Source organism: Sceloporus occidentalis, unplaced genomic scaffold (assembly GCF_023333645.1).
Source record: "Sceloporus occidentalis isolate IW3139 unplaced genomic scaffold, rSceOcc1.0.p SCAF_13, whole genome shotgun sequence".
Taxonomy (NCBI): domain Eukaryota; kingdom Metazoa; phylum Chordata; class Lepidosauria; order Squamata; family Phrynosomatidae; genus Sceloporus; species Sceloporus occidentalis.
Window position 1 is genome coordinate 1,421,295 of NW_028316993.1, and position 19,185 is coordinate 1,440,479.

Here is a 19,185-nt window from a genome sequence, read left to right on the forward strand (position 1 = left end):
AGGCTGGTTCTTAACTAGTTCTGCTAAAAAAAGGGCTTCTCTAGCTCCTTTTTTTTTCATCACCGCAAGTAATTGAATTGAGGACCATCTACCTCAACCCCTATGCCATGCATGAATATGCAACTGGTAGCTTTATTCAGCTCTGGTTATAGGGTACAAGACCCGGTGGAGCAGAAAGTGGAATCACATGTGAAAGCGTTTGCTGCTAAACCCGTATTCGGGGTGGAACCTCAGTGATCAAAGTGTGTGAGATCTCAATTTTGGATGCTGGAGACTTGGCTCCTTTTCAGTCTCTTCCTTGCCCTCCCAGGGGGGGAAAAAGGACTGAGTCAGTGGCACACAAAGATCTTCAGTGTGTTGTGACAGGCGGTTTAGCTTAAAGGCCAGCCTGTTTGCCTGGCCTCAGTTTCCTGTTTAGCCAAGCAAAGACTCCAGCTTGCAGCTGCCAGTCCTTAACTTGTTTTTATGGCATCAGACGTCTTTGACTTCACAAGCTGTGTGGCAGGCAGCAAAATTCAGAAAGTGGTAAAGAAGCATGCTAGGAACTCTAGGCCTGCTATATCTTGCAGAGATGAGGAGAAAGGCTGTTATTGTCTCCAAGTCTGCAAGCAGTCAGGGCAAAAGCGTAGTGGCAAAAATCCATATGTTTTTGGCACTGATCCTTACATTTGAGCAGTTAGAATATTTGCAAATATTCCATGGCACTCCAGCAACTCAAACAGTGGCTATGGGTATAAGAAAGATATGTGTTGACTGGTCAGGCTGTAATGCTTTGTGAGCAAAACTGGGCAGGGCGACGGCCAAATACCCAGCAACTTCTCCAGCCTTGGTTTCTTAGCCATTTTGCCCTGGGAGAAGTTGGGCTCTGTCTCGCCCTGCGCTTTGCAGAAATGGGGGGTATTGCTTGGAGTCCTCTCTGGGTGGGACTGCTTCTCTCTAGTTTCGGAGGGCCTGTGTGGAGCGGACGACAAATGGACAAACTTGCGGAGAAGAAGTTGTGTGCGGATGCTGAGTGTGACCGTGAGTGTGCCCTCCTCTTTTTCTTCATTTATTGTTATTGTGCAAAAATCGCATTGAAAGGGAAGGAATGGTAATGGAAAAGGGGGGAAAACATAATGGGAATTCAGCAGTGAGAAGCAGCCTATGGAGAAAAGGAAAACAAGGTCCCAAACACACTGCAGAAATAATCCAATTTGAGACCACATTAACTGCCCTGATGCAATACTAGGAATTCTGGGAACTGTAGTTCTGTGAGACAAGTTAGCCGCCTCTGTCAGAGAGCTCCAGTGCCACAACAAACTACAACTTCCAAGATTGCCTAGTATTGAGCCAGGGCAGTTAAAGTGGTCTCAAACTGCATAATTACTGCAGTGTGCTTTGGACCTAAATATCAAATTAAGTGTCCATGCAGAGATTAGTTCTCTCAACCTACATCACTGGATCTCACAGCAGCATTCAACAAAACCAATTTAAAAGATTTAAAGATTAAAAACAAACAAGTTAGGACAGTTTAAAACTGGTTTAAACCATTCCAAGTGCTGACATCTATAAGACACAGATTCAAATGTCGGAAAAAATGTTATGAAATCGTGGGTCTACTGAACAGTAGAGGGTGGGTATTTCTCTTTAAAATACTGGAATATATTTTTTGATATGGCATGAAGAATCCTTTCCGTCGTCCAAAACCTATTTTCCAGGATGTGGGCAAGCGGTCTGAGAGGACAGACGAAGATGCAAAATTCAAAGTTTGCTCCAAAACAAACCTCATGTGATCCATGACCTTTTCCTAAGAGAAAACTGCCTTGGGGCATAACCAGCTAATGCGTCTCAGAGATGCATGAAGAGAAGTACTAAATAAACATGGAATACACTATACACGAAACAGGATTTTTTAACAGTGTTAGAGGTTAAAATCCATTGATACATTAGGTATGAGGAAATCTATTACTGTATATTACAGTAATAGAGTTATTCAACTTGTTCCATTTATCCAATGCAGCTCTTAATCCTACAACGCTTTCCCCTTTGGGAACAGCCAACGTCTTTGCAATGTTAAGCAAAGTTTTGGCAACCTGCTCCAGATAAGGATCCATTTTGCTAAAGGCGTCCTCTGATTCCAGTTGGACCAAGAACATTTCCTAAGAACGTCCAAAGACTTTGGGACTTTCTTGTCACCAGGGATGAGATGTCATATTGGGAAAGGTATAAGAAAGGCCACAAAGGAACAGGTGGCTGGAGCAATTCCTCTACAAGAAAGGGATGGAGGGTTTGGAATTTAGAGTTGATAAGCGTTTCCACACTGCACAGTTAGAGCAGTTTGATCCCACTTTCACTGCCACAACTGTATCCAGTGGCATCCTGGGTTTTGTATTTGGGTGACATCCTCAGAATTCTGGAGTGCACTTCCCTGAGCTACAGCATTAAAACCTCTCTGGCAGAGAATTCGTTCTAGGTATCCCACCAAACTACAAATCCCAGGCTTCCATATGATGAAGCCATTCCAGTTCAGATGAAATTAAACTGGTGTAAGAGAGGATTATCGGTGGCTATGGGCTAGGTTAGCTAGATGGAACCTCCAAATTCAGGGCAGCCTACCTTAGAGCATGAGTTGCTGTAACAAGCCACTACTTTCAGACCCTTTTTGTGGGCTTTCCAAAGGCAACTGGCTGGCCGCTAACTGACAAGCCTTTTGCATAGATCAAGAAAGATTTGTTGTTTTATTTATTTCCTATCACTCCCATAATCCCCCAAATAGCCAGTTCTAGTCTCCCCCAAAAAAGTATTTCTGAGCTCTGATTTTTCTTTAGAGGCAGCTCTAGGCTCCTTCCAAGGTTCCTGCAACTGACTATGAAGATTCATCTTTTATTTGCTGGCTGTTGTGGCTAAGAGCTGCCGGCCATCATGGAAAGGCTTTGGCAATGAATTCTCTGGTGGATATTTTGCTAGGTAATGGATGGCAGCATATCGCTCCAAGGGTCCATCCGTCCATCCATCCATCCATCCATTTCCCAGCACAAGATTCAAGACAGCTTGCAACCACTTACAATAAAGCATCACTACAAAACCATGCATAGAAAAGTTCAAAGACAATCAAATCACAATTCTGCATAAATCGGTACCTTCCTTGATAAACCATTCTTGCTTCTGTGTCCTTTTTCTGCCCATGCACCCTGTGCATCTCCTTCCCTTTCCTCAACCCTAGACCCCATTTCCATTGCAGTGGCCCTCCAGGATTACATTGCTCCCGACTGCCGCTTCATCAACATCCAGAGAGGCCAAGTGGTCTATGTCTTCTCCAAACTGAAGGGCCGTGGGAGACTCTTCTGGGGAGGCAGCGTGAGTAGCTGTGCATTCAGGCTTTGGCAGTGGGGTGGTCTGGATGACCCTGGGGATGCCTTCCAATATTACAGTTCTATGGTTGGTTTTCTTCTGGGTTTGGGTGGTGGAGATCTCAGCTCTATGAGGCTGCAGTGAACCAAAAGCCATGCAAAGTCGAAAGCACGTATAGAGCCATTGACCCTGGAATGGGATGGAGGGAGGATAGAGGGGTTCAAGCCCTCCCCAGACTACAATAGGGGGGTCTTAGCCTCCCCTTGAAATGCTGAAGCAACAAATGGATCACTGCAATGTAGTTGAGCCCCATTAGACACAGTAAGTCAGTATACTTTGTTTTTGTTGTGTGCCTTCAAGATATCCAGAGTCAAAGTCCAGCACTCAAACCACTACATCATGTTGGCTCATAGAAGTGTACTCAGTGGCCATTATTTTACTATTGCTTTCATGATCCTCAGATTGTTACCAGCTTCAGTTGGGGATGACGATTATTGTGTTAATGCAAGGTGTATTTATTTGTTGTTTTGTAAAAACATCCCCGCAACTAGTCAAAATCAATAAAGACCAGGAGCAGGGACACACATGGCCCCCTAGACAACACTGACACCACCATCACCACCACCACCATCATCTCCTGTATCATTTTGAATACCTTTACCTGATGAAGAAGCCAGTGGAGCTCCAAAGAGTCGCAGCATGTATAATGTGCATTTTGGTTGGTCCATCATTCTTGTGGATTTGGATGATACTATACCATCGTCATTTGTTCACTTTATTGACTGAGGGCCAGCATGGCATAATGGTTGGAGTGCACTAGGATGCTGGGGAACCTGGGTTCAAATGGTGAGGGATGATGGAAATTGTAGTCCAGCAACATCCAGAAGGCCACAATCCCTGATGGAGAAGAACTGAGATGAAAGGTGAGCTCTAAAGCTTCCAAATCATCTTCCCAGATCCAGTGCTCTGTGGTCCCAGAAAAGGCAGTTAATGTGTCACTGGTATATTTCCAAAGTGGCCAGCAGAAGGAGCTCCTGCAATAGGGAAACAGGTCCAGGAATCTCATAGACTTGTATTTTCTTCTCTCTGCACAGGTGCAAGGGGACTATTATGGGGAGCAGCCTGCCCGCCTGGGCTTTTTCCCCAGCTCTGTGGTCCAGGAGAACCAGTACCTGAAGCCGGGCAAAGTGGAAGTGAAAACCAGTGTAAGAACACTTCTCTTTTCTCTTGATGTAATCAAACAGCTGTGGCAAACAGGCCAGCTGGCCTGAATCCCAAAGGTTTACTGCATGCTCACTTATCATGTATGTATGGGTTGTTGTTGTTTTTGTGTGCCTTCAAGTCGTTTCCAACTTAAGCCAACCCTAAGGTGGATATATCATGGGGTTTTCTTGGCACGTTTCTTCAGAGGGGGGTTACCATTGCCATCCTCTGAGACCGGGAGAGCGTGACTTGCACAAGGTCACCCAGTGGGTTTCATGGTCAAGCAGGGAATTGAAGCATAGTCCAGCACTCAAACCACTACACCATGCTGGCACTAGGATCTATTCATTTGTCTTTTTTAGCACTCCATGGAATCCATAAAACTCTCCTCCCTCATTTCAAAAGAGTTCGGTTTCTTCCATTCAGTGTTCCTCCCTTGTCCAGCTTTGGCTACTTATATCATTTCAGTTCTGCTTGAACTGCCACATCTCCAAGTCATGGAATCCTGGGATTTGTAGTTTTGTGAGGAACTAGAATTCTCTGCCTGCTAAATGTAGAAAAAGAGTGTGCCTCCATCCATATGTTGCTTTGCAAATGGGTTCCCCAAAGGCAGAATTATAAGGTGAAGGTGCTCCTGAATCGATGCAGAGTGCCTTTCCCTCATCTGTCTTGAAAGTCATGCAATAGTATTTGGGTCACAGATGCAGTTGGTGAGTTGTTTTTCTCTCTTTCCCTTTCAGAGGTGGGACTTTTACTGCCAGTGACATGATCGGCTTGGATAAGGACAATACCTGCGCTTGCATTGCACCTGCTGCTAGTCTTGGAGTGAGGACTGGATGAGAGCTGTGTGCCTTAAGATCTAGTCTCCTGCTTCGCCCATTTTGGCAAAGACAAGCTCTCTTTTGTAGATGCTGGCTGTCACTTATTTGTATGTGGGGTATGTGGAGATGATAGGTGATAGTGGTCTTTATCCTTCCTATGATTCCAAGTAGCACTTGCCCCATGCCTAGCCAAAAAATGCAAAGACAAACCAGTCTCAAAGTCTTTGCAAGGTTCTGTTGAACCCAACACATTTTGAGATATAGAATAGGGCATTTTACGATAAAAAGAAGTCGATATAATATTGTTTAAACTACATACAAACAACCTGCTTAACAAATTTGCTGGTTTCATTCCATAAAAATCTGTTTATTACTTATGGCCCATGACGCTAAGCCTTCTTTGTATCTAAAAGTGGCATTTCTCTATGGATAGGTGGCCAAGGAAGCTGTACTTTGCAAGTAATGGAGATCAATGGCGCCATCAGTCCAATAAATAAATGAATAAAGCTTTACCAAAAGGAAACGTATTGCTATTTATACAATCTTGTCTATTGTCGCTAGACAAAGGGAAGAATGCATGGGAAGGGCAGGGTAGACATCTCAACTACTTTCCCAAATGGCATTGGAAAGAAACCTGTTTATTTAGTACTTTTATACTCTGCCTTCCTTGGAGAATTCAAAAGGTGCCACCCAGGGAGGACAGAAGCCCAGTGTTCTCACATCCAGATCCTGATCCAATCTTCTCCTATTTAGCAGGCTGGCAGCACCCTGTGTCTTCAGCCAATGCCCTGCAAAAGAAAGAAAGAAATGTCAGGGCAGTTGCTAACAGTGCATTTATGTGCCAGCATCAGGCTGTGGGTGGGAAATGCTGAGGGCCAGTAATAGCCAGCCAGATCTCTCTGGATCAGGGGTGGGCAAAATGTGGCAGCCTGGTTATTGTTGGACCGTGCACCGTTGACATCGAGGACTGATGGGCATTGTAGGCCAACCACATTTTAAAGCTGGATTTTGCCTACTACTGCATTAGATAGAGGAGCGGAAGAGGAATAAATGGGTTAGCCATACTGCTGTCGGGGGAGTTACTTCTTTCTACTAGTAGACACATACAGATATCTGAAAGATGAAAACTGAGACACGTGTGGTCAAGCACATCAGAATGTGGTCAAGGTGGCAAAGGTTATTCATGAGGAACAGCACAATAGCTTGGAGAGGCTGCGGCAGTTGGGAAAGGTAAGATTCTGCCCCTTCCCCTCCTTTCCCTGTTGAATTGCGTGCAATCTGCTTGTGATCTTTGAACTCAGTTTGCAGCAAGGAAAGTAAGCTGAGGACAAAGGGGGAAAGTGGGAGGAGGAGAAAGAAACCGGGACATTTTAAAAGCAGCTGAAAAAGTGGGACAGCAGAGGATTAATTGGGACTGTCCCTGCCAAATTGGGACAGATGGAGTGTATGTTGGTACTAAACAACAAACAGAGGCTGGAGAAGATAATTATCTCCCATGCAGGGTTATTTTGAGGATGAACACAATTAAGATGTTTAAAAGTATGTGATTTAATGGAACTTCTGGCAGTGCTGTTGTCTTAAGGCAGTGGTAGGCAATAGCAGTGGGTCTGGGGGCTTTCTTCCCCTGGGATCCTCCAGGGTGACATGGACTATTAAAATGCAAGAAAAGAGAGAGAAAAACATACAGAGAAGTGTGTGTAAGTCTACTTCTAGTTTGGAGAAATAGGTATTTTTTGGACATTAAAGAGCTTGGAAGGGGTGTGATGTATTTAAAAAGTGAATTGTTTCTCCTGGAGGCTTTTAGGAGGCTTCCAGGAGAGGCAGGCAATTTAGCCCCCTTTTCTGTCCCCCCCAAAAGGGTTGGTTTGGGGAATGCAGAGAGGCCAAGGGTTGCAAATACAGCTTTGGAGAACTGAATGTGACTTCAATGTTGCTACCTTTGCTTTATCCCAAGTTATGTCGAAGATAGACTCCAGTGATGGTTACCGAGGAGGAGTGTATTCTGCACATGTTCAGAGACATTTGCCCACCTTGAGGCATTTTGCACTTCAGAGTCAAGCTGTGCTACAGAAAACAGTCTCTAACTGAGCTCAATAAATGGGGATAGCAGGACAAATGCTTGCTGGGCAAGTTAGAAGCATTTTTACTTCTTGGGAAATTAGGTCACCCTTCCTTTCCCTCCTTGGCACCCCTTGCGGTTAAGCAATACCGGATTTACTCCGCGTCCTACAGCCTGGCAGAAGTCCCGGTTTCCTAAGTGGCTGCTGTGACCCAGTTCCCAGATTTGGCAAAAGGCCTGGATCACACCTCCTCCAGGCTGTTGCAGGAGACCTTTGTGTCTGGAAGGAGGCAGGCAGGTGAGAGCAGAGGCGATCCCCGCAACCTGGGATGGTGCATTGGGGACTGCCACACAAAAGTGTTTGGACTGAGTTGGAATTGAGAGACCATCTTCCCTCCCTGGCTTTTTTCTCCCTTCCTCTGCTCACTACTTTGGCCTCTGCCTTTGCTCTGCTTCCTAGGAACGGCTAGTATCTGCTTCCAAAGCTGACTCACATGAGCAAAGGCCATGGAGCTACAGGCTCCATCTGAGCCAAGAACTGTTAGCCTTTGAACCCGGACGTCACTTCGGATAAAAGGCTCTCCTCTTTAGCATGCCTCGGCTGTCACCAAGGCAAAGCTGGGGAAGGAAGGAAGCCACACACTCTCCAACATTTCACAAATGAAAACTGGGAAACGTGGCCAAGCAACATCGGAGTGGATCAAGAAGGCAAAGGTTATTCATGAAGAAGATTGAACAAGCTAGGAGAGACTGCAGTAATTTGCTTTGGTCTGAGCTTATTGGGAAAGGCAAGAGTGTCTCCTCTTCCTCCTGCTCAATGCAAACTACTTTAGCACTTTGAACTCAAGTTTGCAGCAATGGAAGTAAGATGAGGACAAAGTGGTAAAAGAGAGAGAAACTGGGACTTTTACAAAGTAGCTGAAAAAAGTGGGACAGCAGAGGATTAATTGGGACCGTCTCTTCCTAATCAGGATAAGAACTCCTAGAATGCCTCCTACTATTCCTAGTGGGATTCTGTGTGTTTTCATCCATCCACCAAGGAACTTTCCCAAACTCTGTTGCCTTTGGGAGAGGTAGCCTTCTGAGCAGAGAAGCTCTTTGGGCATCACGGTATGTACAGAGGCCTTGTAGCACCTTTGAGAAGGGAAGAAGTTGGCAGCATGAGCTTTCATAGACTGAAGTCTACTTCTTCAGATGCATTTGGAAGTTGATGCAAGTCTATGAAAGCTCACGCTGCCAACCTCTTTCTTTCAGTTAGTCTCAAAGGTGCTACAAGATCTCTCTACATACTGACTCTACAGACTAACATGGCTATATCTTTGAATTTAGGCATCACAGTGGGTCATGTAGAAATTGGGCTGGGTGCAGTGGCATCCATAGCCCAGGCAAACAAGCACTTCCAGGTACCAGATGTAGCACATAGTGTCTGTGGCAGATGTGAGCAGAAGATATTAAGGTAATAGCTAAAAATCTGGATGGCACAGGAGATTTCTTAATGTGTTCGCCGCAGCATGGCAAGAGGATGCGTTTGCACACTTGACAATTCCCTTCAGACAGAAAATTTATTGGGTGGCACTGTCAAATAGCTCTTTCCATCAGGACGTTCTTCCTAATGTTGAGGTGGAATCTCTTTTCCTGCAGTTTGAATGCATTGTTCCATGTCCTGGTCTCTAGAGCAATGGAAAACAAGCTTGCTCCACCCTCAGTATGACTTCTCTTCAAATATTTAAACATTGCTGTCATGTCACCCCTTGACCTTCTCTTCTCCAGGCTAAACATACGCAGTCTCCTAAAAGTGCATGGTTTCCAGGCCATTTTGGTCACCCTCCGCTGGAGTGGGCATAGCTGTGCTGCCTTTAGCACTCATAGGCAGAGCAGTACAGAACTTGGCATATTTCCATTGGGGAGGGGGAGAATAATAATTCCCAGAATCCTCAGGGTAGCTAGAGGATTCTGGATGTTGTGAGTAAAAATCAAATAAGATTTGCCCAGCACTGGAGTGGAAATGCACAACTGGGGAAGCGTCGGGGTGGTCCTCCTCTGGAGAGACCTTCCAGTTATCTGTTTTCAGCAAGAGAGCGAACTCGGGCATCCTAGCTCCCAATCCTCCTCCGGTTCCTCCCCATCCCTTCATGGACAAGAGCATTATCTCTCTCTGGCCTAATATCGCCAGAAGCAGCCAGGAGGCTGTTCCGTTTTCAGAACATCATGTTATCATATCTCTTCTTCTTCTAATTTATCAGAAATATAAATGCAGGCGCCAAGGTTCCAGGAAGAGCTGGGAGCATCCGCTGTTCCCAATGTAGCAGAAGGGAGTTTTCTTGTTCTGACAATAGAAACAGCGAGGACTAGGAGGATGGTTTTTTGGAGCCTGGAAATGACTGCCCATGCACATGGCTGGTCATAGTTCAATGGCATGCGTATCTGACACTCATGTGCTAAATGGTGTGTGCTGGTGTTCTTATTCCACAGAAGGATCTTGCTGGAAGGCATTTCAAAGATGCAAAACTCTGGTTATCTCGGCCCTTATCTTAATCCTCCTCCCCAGGACATGTGCCAGTCCCTTGCAAAGCAGGATGCCAGTTTAGCCAACCAAAGAGGCCTCTGATGAAAGAGCAGAGGATCTGTGGCTTGCTTAGTGGCGGAGACAATGTGATACACATTTGCAGATGAAAACTGGGACATGTGTGGCCAAACCACATCAGAGTGCGGACAAGATGGCAAAATGTTATTAATGAGGAAGAACACACAAGCGAGGAGAGGCTGCAGCAGTTTGCATTTGCCTGAACCAACTGGGAAGGGCAACACTCCACCTCATCTTCTCCTCTTTCCCTCCTTTAAACTGAGTTTGCACTCGCCCACTGATCTATGATTCCATGAACCTATGATTCTATGAAATGGAGGATGAAGGGGAAAAGTGGAAGGAGATGAGAGCAACCGGGACATTTGAAAAGCGGCTGAAAAAGTGGGAAGATAGCTCTCTTATACTACTTGCTTAGTTAGTTAAATACAAGCTTTCCATTAACTGAATACAAGCTTCTCATCCTTCCGTAGGTCGGTAAAATGGGTACCCAGCTTGTTAGGAGGCTTAGAGTGCTTAATTCACTATAGAGCGGTATAGAAATGTAAATGCTATTGCTGCAAACTGCTTTTGCACTTTGGACTCAGTTTGCAGCAATTTAAGTGAACTGAAGACAAAGGGAGGAAGTGGGGAGGAGGAAAGAGAAACCAGGACATTTTAAAAGCAACTTGGAAAGTGGGACAAGAGAGGATTGACTGGCACTGTTTCTGGAAAATTGGAATATAGATGGCTCACAGCTATATTTCAAAATCAGAAGTGGATTTCTAACCACATCCTCTATTTTCTGTGTCACTTTGGCTTCCCCATGGGATCCAGGGGCAGAAAATTGTCCGCCAGCCTTAACACACTTCTGCCATAATAAAGCTTTGGACACACCTGAGATTAAAAAGCCCCATTCCTGGCTCATAAAGTGTGCGCTTGAACTTCGTGATCTGCCTGCTTTTCTTCCAAGGTAGCAATCAAGTACAAAAATCTGATTGAAAGGAAAGTTTAATAATAACGTTCTCTTTCTTTTTAGCCAAAGATGTGCCCTTTTGGTGACCAATTCCTCGCGGACAAAAGGGCCGTGTTGAGAGACGGAGCTGCGGCCAAAAAAAGGGTTCGGGGCGCCCAGCGGAGTTTCTTTTCACTTCAGACAAAATCTCCAGGAACTGGCTAAATTGGATTTTTCTTGTTGCCAAGTCAGTGTTTGTGTGGCTTAGAAATCAAGGGGCCTTTGATGAAGGCACAGTTCTTTCTTTTGTCTCCCCTTTCTTCTCTTTGAAAAGGACATGCTGGCCTCCTCCTATGGCAGGAGCGCATGCAAGGAGGGCACCATTGTTCGCTTCTTTCTTGTTTGATTAGCAGAGGCTCAAAGGAACATTTCTCTGTGCCAGTCCAGAGATTCAGGCACACCAACTGTCCCAATTTGCAAATGCAGTCACAGATATATACCTCTGTCATCCCTTTTTTCCAGCTGCTGTTAAAAGGTCCAGGTTTCTCTTTCCTCCTTCCGCTGTTCCTTTTCATCCTCTGCTTATTTTACTTGCTGCAATCGGTGTTCAAAGTGCAAAAGCAGTTGCAACCAAGCAGGTTCAGGCAAAAGCAAACTGCTGCATCGTCTCCTAGTTTGTGTGTTCGCCATGGTTTATGACTTTTGCCATCTCACCAACACTCTGATGTCGTTTGGCCCCATGAGTCCTGGTTTCCGTCGGCGAATATTACAGGGTATAAAGGCAATGCATCCCATCTAGCCATAGCAATAGGATTTACATTTCTATACCACTGATTAGTGAACTCAGCACTTTCTAAGTGGTTTACAATGTGCAATGCAACAAGCCAGGTACCGACCTACGAAAAGATGGAGTCACCTCTGTCTGAGATGATGGAGTGATAAAGATTAGGCTTGCCAAGGCAACTTTGCCCATCAGGGGCCTCATTCCCACTACCTTTTTAACCGGATCACAAATCGGTATGAAACGGTGTAAAGGACTCTGGTTTGCACTTGAACCGAATCGCTGACTTAGTTCTGGGGAAATGGAACCATGCACTAGACCCATTTAACCTGCGTCTTTTTGATGCTGATTTTCCCCACGTCTTTTTGGATCAATCGATTCTGTGCAAGCGTGAACCAGGTGCGGATTGGAACCGATTTAAATTTGTCCTTCGTCCGGCTGGACCTGGTCCGTTTTGAATTGAGTCATTCGTGAACGTGATCCACAAGTGGGTTGTTTTATTTTCTTTTGCGGCAAAAGAATGCAATTGGGGCAAATGTGGTGTGAACCACGCTCCGCTGCCAAACTGATCGATTGATTGGGGGAAGGTGGCCTGGGCATCTCTGTCCCCCCAATGGCCGCCTATGTCCAAGTGGCAAAGCGGTTTTTGCTGAGCAAAGTGGCTTTTGCCCCCAAGGCCGGCCGGACTTCCATCGCTCACATCCAACCTTCCAGTAATGCTTCATGTGTTTCCTGTTTTTCCCTGGGATGCGCAACCCCAAGGGGCCTTTCCAGGAAACCTCTCCTCCCCTTTGACTCCCCCCAAAAAAACATTGCTGGGAAGGAAGGATCTATTTTCCATTTCAGAGAGGCGGCAAAAAACTTAGTGTACCCCACCCCTCTTCTTCTTCTTTTTTTAATGCTTCTCAAGAGGGATCAGCTTGTATTTTAAGGTAGAAGGGTGTTGGCATGCAGACAGGGCTACCTCTGAGCATGGACAGAGTGCATTCATTCCAAGGTTGGCAGGGGCTGTGATGCAAAAGAAGCACCCTTTCCGTCATCTCTGAGGGGTTTCATGGCACGGGGTTTTTATGTATTTTATAATAATAATAATTTATTTATATATATATATATATATATATATATATATATATATATATATATAATATTTATATCTAAAACCCATCCATATAAAATGGGGAGTTTTTATTACCTATTAAAAGAATAAGAATACAATTAAAAAGAATAATGTTTTTAAAAACACTTAAAAATGATACAACATCCTGGTCCTTTAAGAGTGTTGTTCAAACAAACAAATAACAACAATAAATTTCCTGCTTGCCCTGGAGGGCTGGCCCAATCGTGAAAAAGGAGGGGCTATGCAAATAAGAGGCGTGGCTATGTAAATGAAAGGCCCGTCCATGTAAAGGAAAGGCGGGGATATGCAAATAAGGCGGGGCCACGCAAAGTGAGGCGTGGTCGTGTAAATGAAAGGCGGGGCCATGCAAGTAGAAGGCGTGTCTATGCAAATAAGGCGGGGCCATGCGAACAGAAGGCGCGGTTGTGTAAATAACTATTCAATCGGAAGGCGTAGCCATGCAACTAAGGCGTGGCCAAGCTTTAAAAGAAAGGCGTGGCCATGCAAATGAGTTCCCTTCGGACCCCTCTTAGCCCAGGTGCAGCCGATGCCGCATCGCATTCTGCGCCGGGACGATCGCGCGATGCCTCCGCAGGAGGAGACGCTGCCGCCCGTTCCTCCCCATCGGCGGCGTGTGCTGCTGGAAGCGGAGCCCTTGCGGAGCCTGGAGTGCGTCCTTCTGGGCGACGGAGCGGTGGGCAAGACCAGCCTGGCCCTGAGCTACAGCACCAACGGCTTCCCCGCCCGATACGTGCCCACCGCCCTCGACCGCTTCTCCGGTAGCAATGGGTCTCCTCAAGAGTAAGGGGACGGGGTGGCCCTGGATCGGGGCCCCAAGGGAAGCTACTCCGGGGAAACAGTTCCTAAGCTTGCAAGCCCTCTGCCTCCTTTTTCTTAACTGGGTCTCCTCTGGAGTAAGGTTGATGGGCTGCCGCTGGATCGGGGCCTCAATGGAAGCTGATCCAGGCCAAAACCTCCTTGGAAGGAAGCTTGCAAACCTGCCCCCTTTTATAAAACTGGGCCTCCTCTGGAGTAAGGCTGCTGCACTGCTCTTGGATCGGGGCCCCAAAGGAAGCTTGCAAATGAAACCTTGCAAACCCCTTGCCTCCTTTTCCCCTTCCTCCACCCATGGAGGAAGTAAGGATTCCGGGGTCTCCCTGGATCGGGGCTTCAAAGGAAGGCTGGTCCAGGCAAATGCTTGCCAAAGTTGGTTTGGAAGGAAGCATGCAAACCCTTCTCCTAGTTTAACTGGGACTCCTCTAGAGTAAGGCTGAGAGACTGCCCCTGGATCGGGCCCTCAAGGGAGATGGTCTAGTCAAAAAAGTGCTTGGAAGGAAGCTTTGCAAACTCCAGGGTCTCCTCTGGAGTAAGGCTGATGGAGTGCCCGTGGATCGGGGCCCCAGAGCTGCTCCAGGGGTCTCCTCTAGAGTAAGGCTGCTGGGAAGGTAACCCTGCAAGTAGGGACTGGGAACTTGTGTGGCTTAATCCCATATTAGTTCTTGCTTGCTTTGTGGGTTGTGATTCCTATTCAATGAAGATCCCTTTCTGGGAGAAAGGCAGCATAGAAATGCCATAAATGAAACAATAATCAAATCAAAGTCCCCCAATATCTCCGCTGCTGAAGCTCTGCCTGTTTCATAGGGACTAGAAACCTGTCTGGGCTTAATTCCTTTTACTTCTTGCTTGTTTTTTGGGGATGGGTGGGATCTTGCACGATTCCTAATCCTAATCTGAACCTTTCTTTCGGCTTCTTTCCCAGCTGTGGTCCAAGTGGACGGGGCCCCGATCCGGCTCCAGCTGTGTGACACTGCAGGGCAGGTAAGGCTTTCCTCCTAAGACTTTTACTCTTTTATCCCCCTTTCAAAGCCAGAACAAAGCTGGGGAAAGTGCCCTTTGGGACAGTAACACCCAGCATCCCCTGGCCGACATGGCCATCCGGGCGTCTGGAGGGTTCTGGGAGTTGTAGTCCAACAACATTTTCATTTCCTGGAAGGTGCGGCGCACCTGCACTGACATCATTTAATCTTTTAGCGCTCAGCCTTGCAGAAAACCTTTGCACCAGGACCTGCCCCTTTCTCTTCCTCCTCTCCCTCTTTAAGCTGCACTTTGGAATCCCTCTCTCTTTGGAGAACCAGCTCCAGCCATCTGGAACGTTTTACCAAAACCCCAAATCCCCGGAATCCCCCAATATTTATTATTATTATTATTCAGTCAAAATCCCCAGGAAGAAATTAATTAAATTCCCCAGAAGTTGGCAACACTGGGATGGGCAAAGACATGTTGAGCAAACGGGATCACAGAGTTTCAAAGGACCTCAGAGGGCATCTGTTCCAGACCAGCCCCTTGCAAGAACCCATAGAAGTCAGAAAGGAACCGGTCTTAAGCCATCTCTCTGATACGTTTCTTGGGATGAAGCGTGGCTGTTTTTCTTTTCAGGAGATGTGTTCCTGGTTTTAAAAAAGTGTACATCATTATCATCATCATCATCATCATCATCATCATCATCATCATCATCATCATCATCATCATCATCCCACTCTTATCCCAGAACTGGGACTCAGAGCGGCTTCACAATATTAAAAGAACAATACAATTGAAAACGTAGAAGAGATGCATTAAAAAGGAATCAAATTATTACAGTTTTAAAATAGATATGAGTTCCACTATCAGAAAAAACCCAAAATAAGATAATAAGCTATGCCTTTATTTGACTAAATTGGTTGATTTAAAAGATGCAAACTAAGAAGAGTACTAGATTGGAGTTCCCCTTTCCCTCTTCATTTAGGTTAGGTGCCTGATCCTTCCTTCCTTCCTTCCTTCCTTCCTTCCTTCCTTCCTTCCTTCCTTCCTTCCTGTTCTTGTCAATATAAGAGAAATCTCAAGTGAACATGCAAGAAGAAAGTCTTAATACAATCTGAAAGGAAGTCATAGAAAAACTGCCTTGATGTTGAGGATGGCACCAGACCCATTTGGAAAGGGGTGGCATGGGTGACTGGGTGGCATGGCTTGTTCTCAATCAGGGAAAATGGGCAGCATGCTCCTCACTTTCCTTCCCTCCTTCTTGCCCACAGGACGAATTTGACATGCTGCGACAGGTCTGCTACCCCAAAGCGGAAATCTTCCTGCTCTGCTTCAGCGTGGTGGCGCCCACTTCTTTCCAAAACATTGCAGACAAGTGGTACCCAGAAGTGCGGCGCCATTGCCCCTCCACGCCAGTGTTGCTGGTGGGCACCCAGTCTGACCTGCGCCAGGATGTCAAGGTGCTGATTGCCCTTGCCCGCCGCCGAGAGAAGCCTGTGGCCCCCGGTGCCGCCCGGGCACTCTCCGTGAAGCTGGGGATGGTGGGCTACCTGGAATGCTCTGCCCTCACCCAGCATAATCTCAAGGAGGTGTTCGACACGGCCATCGCGGCGGGGCTGAGGCATGCTGACCATCCGGTGCCAAAGGCTCGGAGGGGTCCTGCCAGCTGCCTCCGAACGCTTTCCAAAGCCTGGTGGAGGAAATGCGTGTGTGTGCGGTAGTTGTGGCTTCCCCTGGCAGGAGGCTGGACTTTCTGTACACCTGGAACTGTGAAAGGCATGCCTCTCCACCTGCGAGGGGCATGGCTCTGTGATGTGATCCTCGCTTGGTTAAGAAGGGCATCTTTGAAGCTGGCAGTCTACTGGTGGATTGGGTGGACAGTGGTGGGGATGGAGGGTTGGGTTTTGATTGGCACTCATTCCCATAATATGGCATTTCTAGCTTCCTCGGCCCTCGTTGGTGAGTGGAGTTTGACTCTCATCATGAAGATGGTGATGTCTCCCTGGCAGGACACAGATATAGAGTTTGCCTTCTGCTTCATGGACAGAAGAGGGCAAGTCATGGGTGCACAATATCTCTCCCAATCTTTGGCTAGAGAATGACTCAGGTTAGAAGCCACTCTTTCCCTGCAGTTGCCCCATGACCACAGAATATCTTGCACATGGCTGTATGTATTTATGAGAGAGAAAGAAAATGGGATGGGATGTCATACACTGTGGCATGGCTTTAGATGGATGCCCCTAGGGATCCCTTTGAATTCTGCTATTTTCCTTCCTGTTGACCCTGTGGTAGATGGAGCAAGATTATACCCAGGCTAGCTGGCACCACCTTTGCCATAAAATGTCAGTCTGGAACCTTTTTGAGTCCTGATTTTGAGAAATCAGATATTGAGATGCTCCTTGGGGGGAGCAAGGGAAATTAAGTGAACCGCTTCCAGAAATTTGTGGTGCCTTTTTTCCTTTCAAGACAAAACATGTAATACATAACGTAACACATGTGCCTTCAAGTCCCCTGTTGACTTATGCCAAACCCACTAATTTCCTTGGGTTTTCTTAGGCAAAGAATATTCAGAGGTGGTTTACCATTGCCTTCCTCTGAAACATAGCCTATGGCACCTGGTATTTTCTCATCCAAGTCCTAACTTGGCCTGACTCTGGTTAGCTTCTGAGATCAGATGAAATGTGGCCCTTAATCTGGCTGATGGTGGGCAGAGGAACAGCTCTGTGCCATCCTTACCATGCCAGTTTCCTTTTTCTGACCTTTGGGGTACATCTTTGCCCTTAGAGCTGTGCACTAATTTAAGAAATAATCCCATAGGTTCCCTCTCCACATCTATCTATCTATCTATCTATCTATCTATCTATCTATCTATCTATCTTCATTATTATTATTTTTGTTGCACTGCAGGATCTGTGCAGAACTCCCCCTTTCCCTAGGTAGGAAAACTTTGCTGCAACTCAAAGAGGGGTGTGTGCAGCTGTGTTGCAATTTGCATTGGAGTCATTTTTGCCCTTAGGGGGGTAAAACTTCATCTGATGTTTCTTTGTTTGTTTTGTTCCCCTTTATGGAAATAATTAAAAGAAATAAGCTATTTATTCTTTTGTGTATGTGAGCTTCCGCTATGGGCTGCTGCCGTGGATGAGCGCTGGGTTGGAGAGGTGAGGATTTGGGGTTTTAGCAGTAGCTTGCAATGGCACTTGATTCCCTCTTCACAAAATAAGACAGTGGCCCCCAAACTTTGGTCCTCCAGATGTTGTGAATTTCAGTTCCCAAAAGTCCCAACCAGCTTGGCTAACAATCAGGAATTCGGGGAGCTGCGGTCTAAAACATCTGGAAGACCAAAGTTTGGGAACCGCTGGAAAAAGAGGGACCTCTATTTTGCTGGATGCTGCCACTGTTCATAAATTAAAAAGGAGACCTCTCTTTGAGATTTTGGAAGCAGTGTGAGGATAGAGGCTGGGCTGACTGTTGGATGCTGTATGTGTTGTGCGTCTTTCAAGTTGTTTCTGACTGACAGCGGCCCTAAGGCAAACCTGTTTTAGGTTTTTTTGGGGGCAAGATTTATTCAGAGGAGGTTTGCCATTGCCTTTCTCTGGGGCTGAGAGTGTGTGACTTGCCCATGGTCACCCAGTGAAGGCGGAGTGGAGATTGCAGTTAGGATTCCCAAATCCTAGTCCAACTGCTACACCTTGTAGGCTATCTCTCCTACATTTTTTATTGGCAAGTTTTTATTTAGAGGAGACCTGCCATTGCCTTCCTATTGAGCCGAGTATCTGGATTCAGTGGCCATGGAGGGATTTGAACTCTAGAATCCTAGTCCCTACATGTTAGGGTTTTGGTGCAAAACACAAGAGTTTATTTTCTTTGCCCCAACAGATTTGCAGAACCATTTTTGTTCTCTATGGGAAGCATTTCTGGACATGTTCTTTGTGGGGGAAAACTCAGTGTGCATTGATGATGTGGGAAAGGATCTCCTTGTGTTCCCCATCATGTAATGGTTACTATCATATCAAGAATGAGAAAATGTGCATATTATTAAAATATTTCTATCTGGGATGCCCTCTCTGTAAAGTACTATTTTCTTCTGCACCCTGAATGCGCTCAGAGGTACCTTGAGATTTAAAATGTGTGGCTGAAGTTCATTCTAGGGCTGGATTTGCCCTACATTTCAGGTTAAGGGGCTTAGCTTTGAGCTGTATGAATTAATGAGAACAGTGGATAGTGCTAACTCTGTACAAGTAGAACTCAGTCTTTATCAATACAGATCAAGCAAGTATAGGTTTTAAGAAACAGAGAGAGAATGTATATTTGTATGCAAGGAGGTGGAGTGGGCAGATGGTGGCCTTCAGAGACATGCTGAAATGTGAAGTCGGAGGCTTTCATGGCCGGGATCCATAGTTTTTTGTGGGGGGTTTGGGCTATGTGGCCACATTCTAAAAGAGTTTATTCCTGACGTTTCACCAGCATCTGAAGATGCCAGCCACAGATGCCGGTGAAATGTCAGGAATAAACTCTTCTAGAACCGGGCTACATAGACCCCCCCCAAAAAAACCACAAAC

General features: G+C 46.1%; 2 protein-coding genes across 2 annotated transcripts; both read left to right on the forward strand.

Moving 5' to 3' along the window:
• Window positions 1–890: 890 nt before the first annotated feature.
• On the forward strand, window positions 891–5,867 carry LOC149304499 (melanoma-derived growth regulatory protein-like). The gene is made up of 4 exons (XM_089479074.1): window positions 891–1,020; window positions 3,203–3,336; window positions 4,425–4,535; window positions 5,274–5,867. The coding sequence occupies exons 1-4, from the start codon at window positions 891–893 to the stop codon at window positions 5,295–5,297; spliced, it is 399 nt and encodes a 132-aa protein (XP_089335200.1). The 3' UTR covers window positions 5,298–5,867.
• Window positions 5,868–6,370: 503 nt separating this feature from the next.
• On the forward strand, window positions 6,371–17,713 carry LOC149304500 (rho-related GTP-binding protein RhoU-like). Its single transcript, XM_089479351.1, has 4 exons — window positions 6,371–6,584; window positions 13,360–13,605; window positions 14,586–14,644; window positions 15,898–17,713. Exons 2-4 carry the CDS (start codon window positions 13,374–13,376, stop codon window positions 16,345–16,347), a joined length of 741 nt encoding a protein of 246 aa, XP_089335477.1. The 5' UTR covers window positions 6,371–6,584; window positions 13,360–13,373; the 3' UTR covers window positions 16,348–17,713.
• The last annotated feature ends 1,472 nt before the right edge of the window (window positions 17,714–19,185 follow it).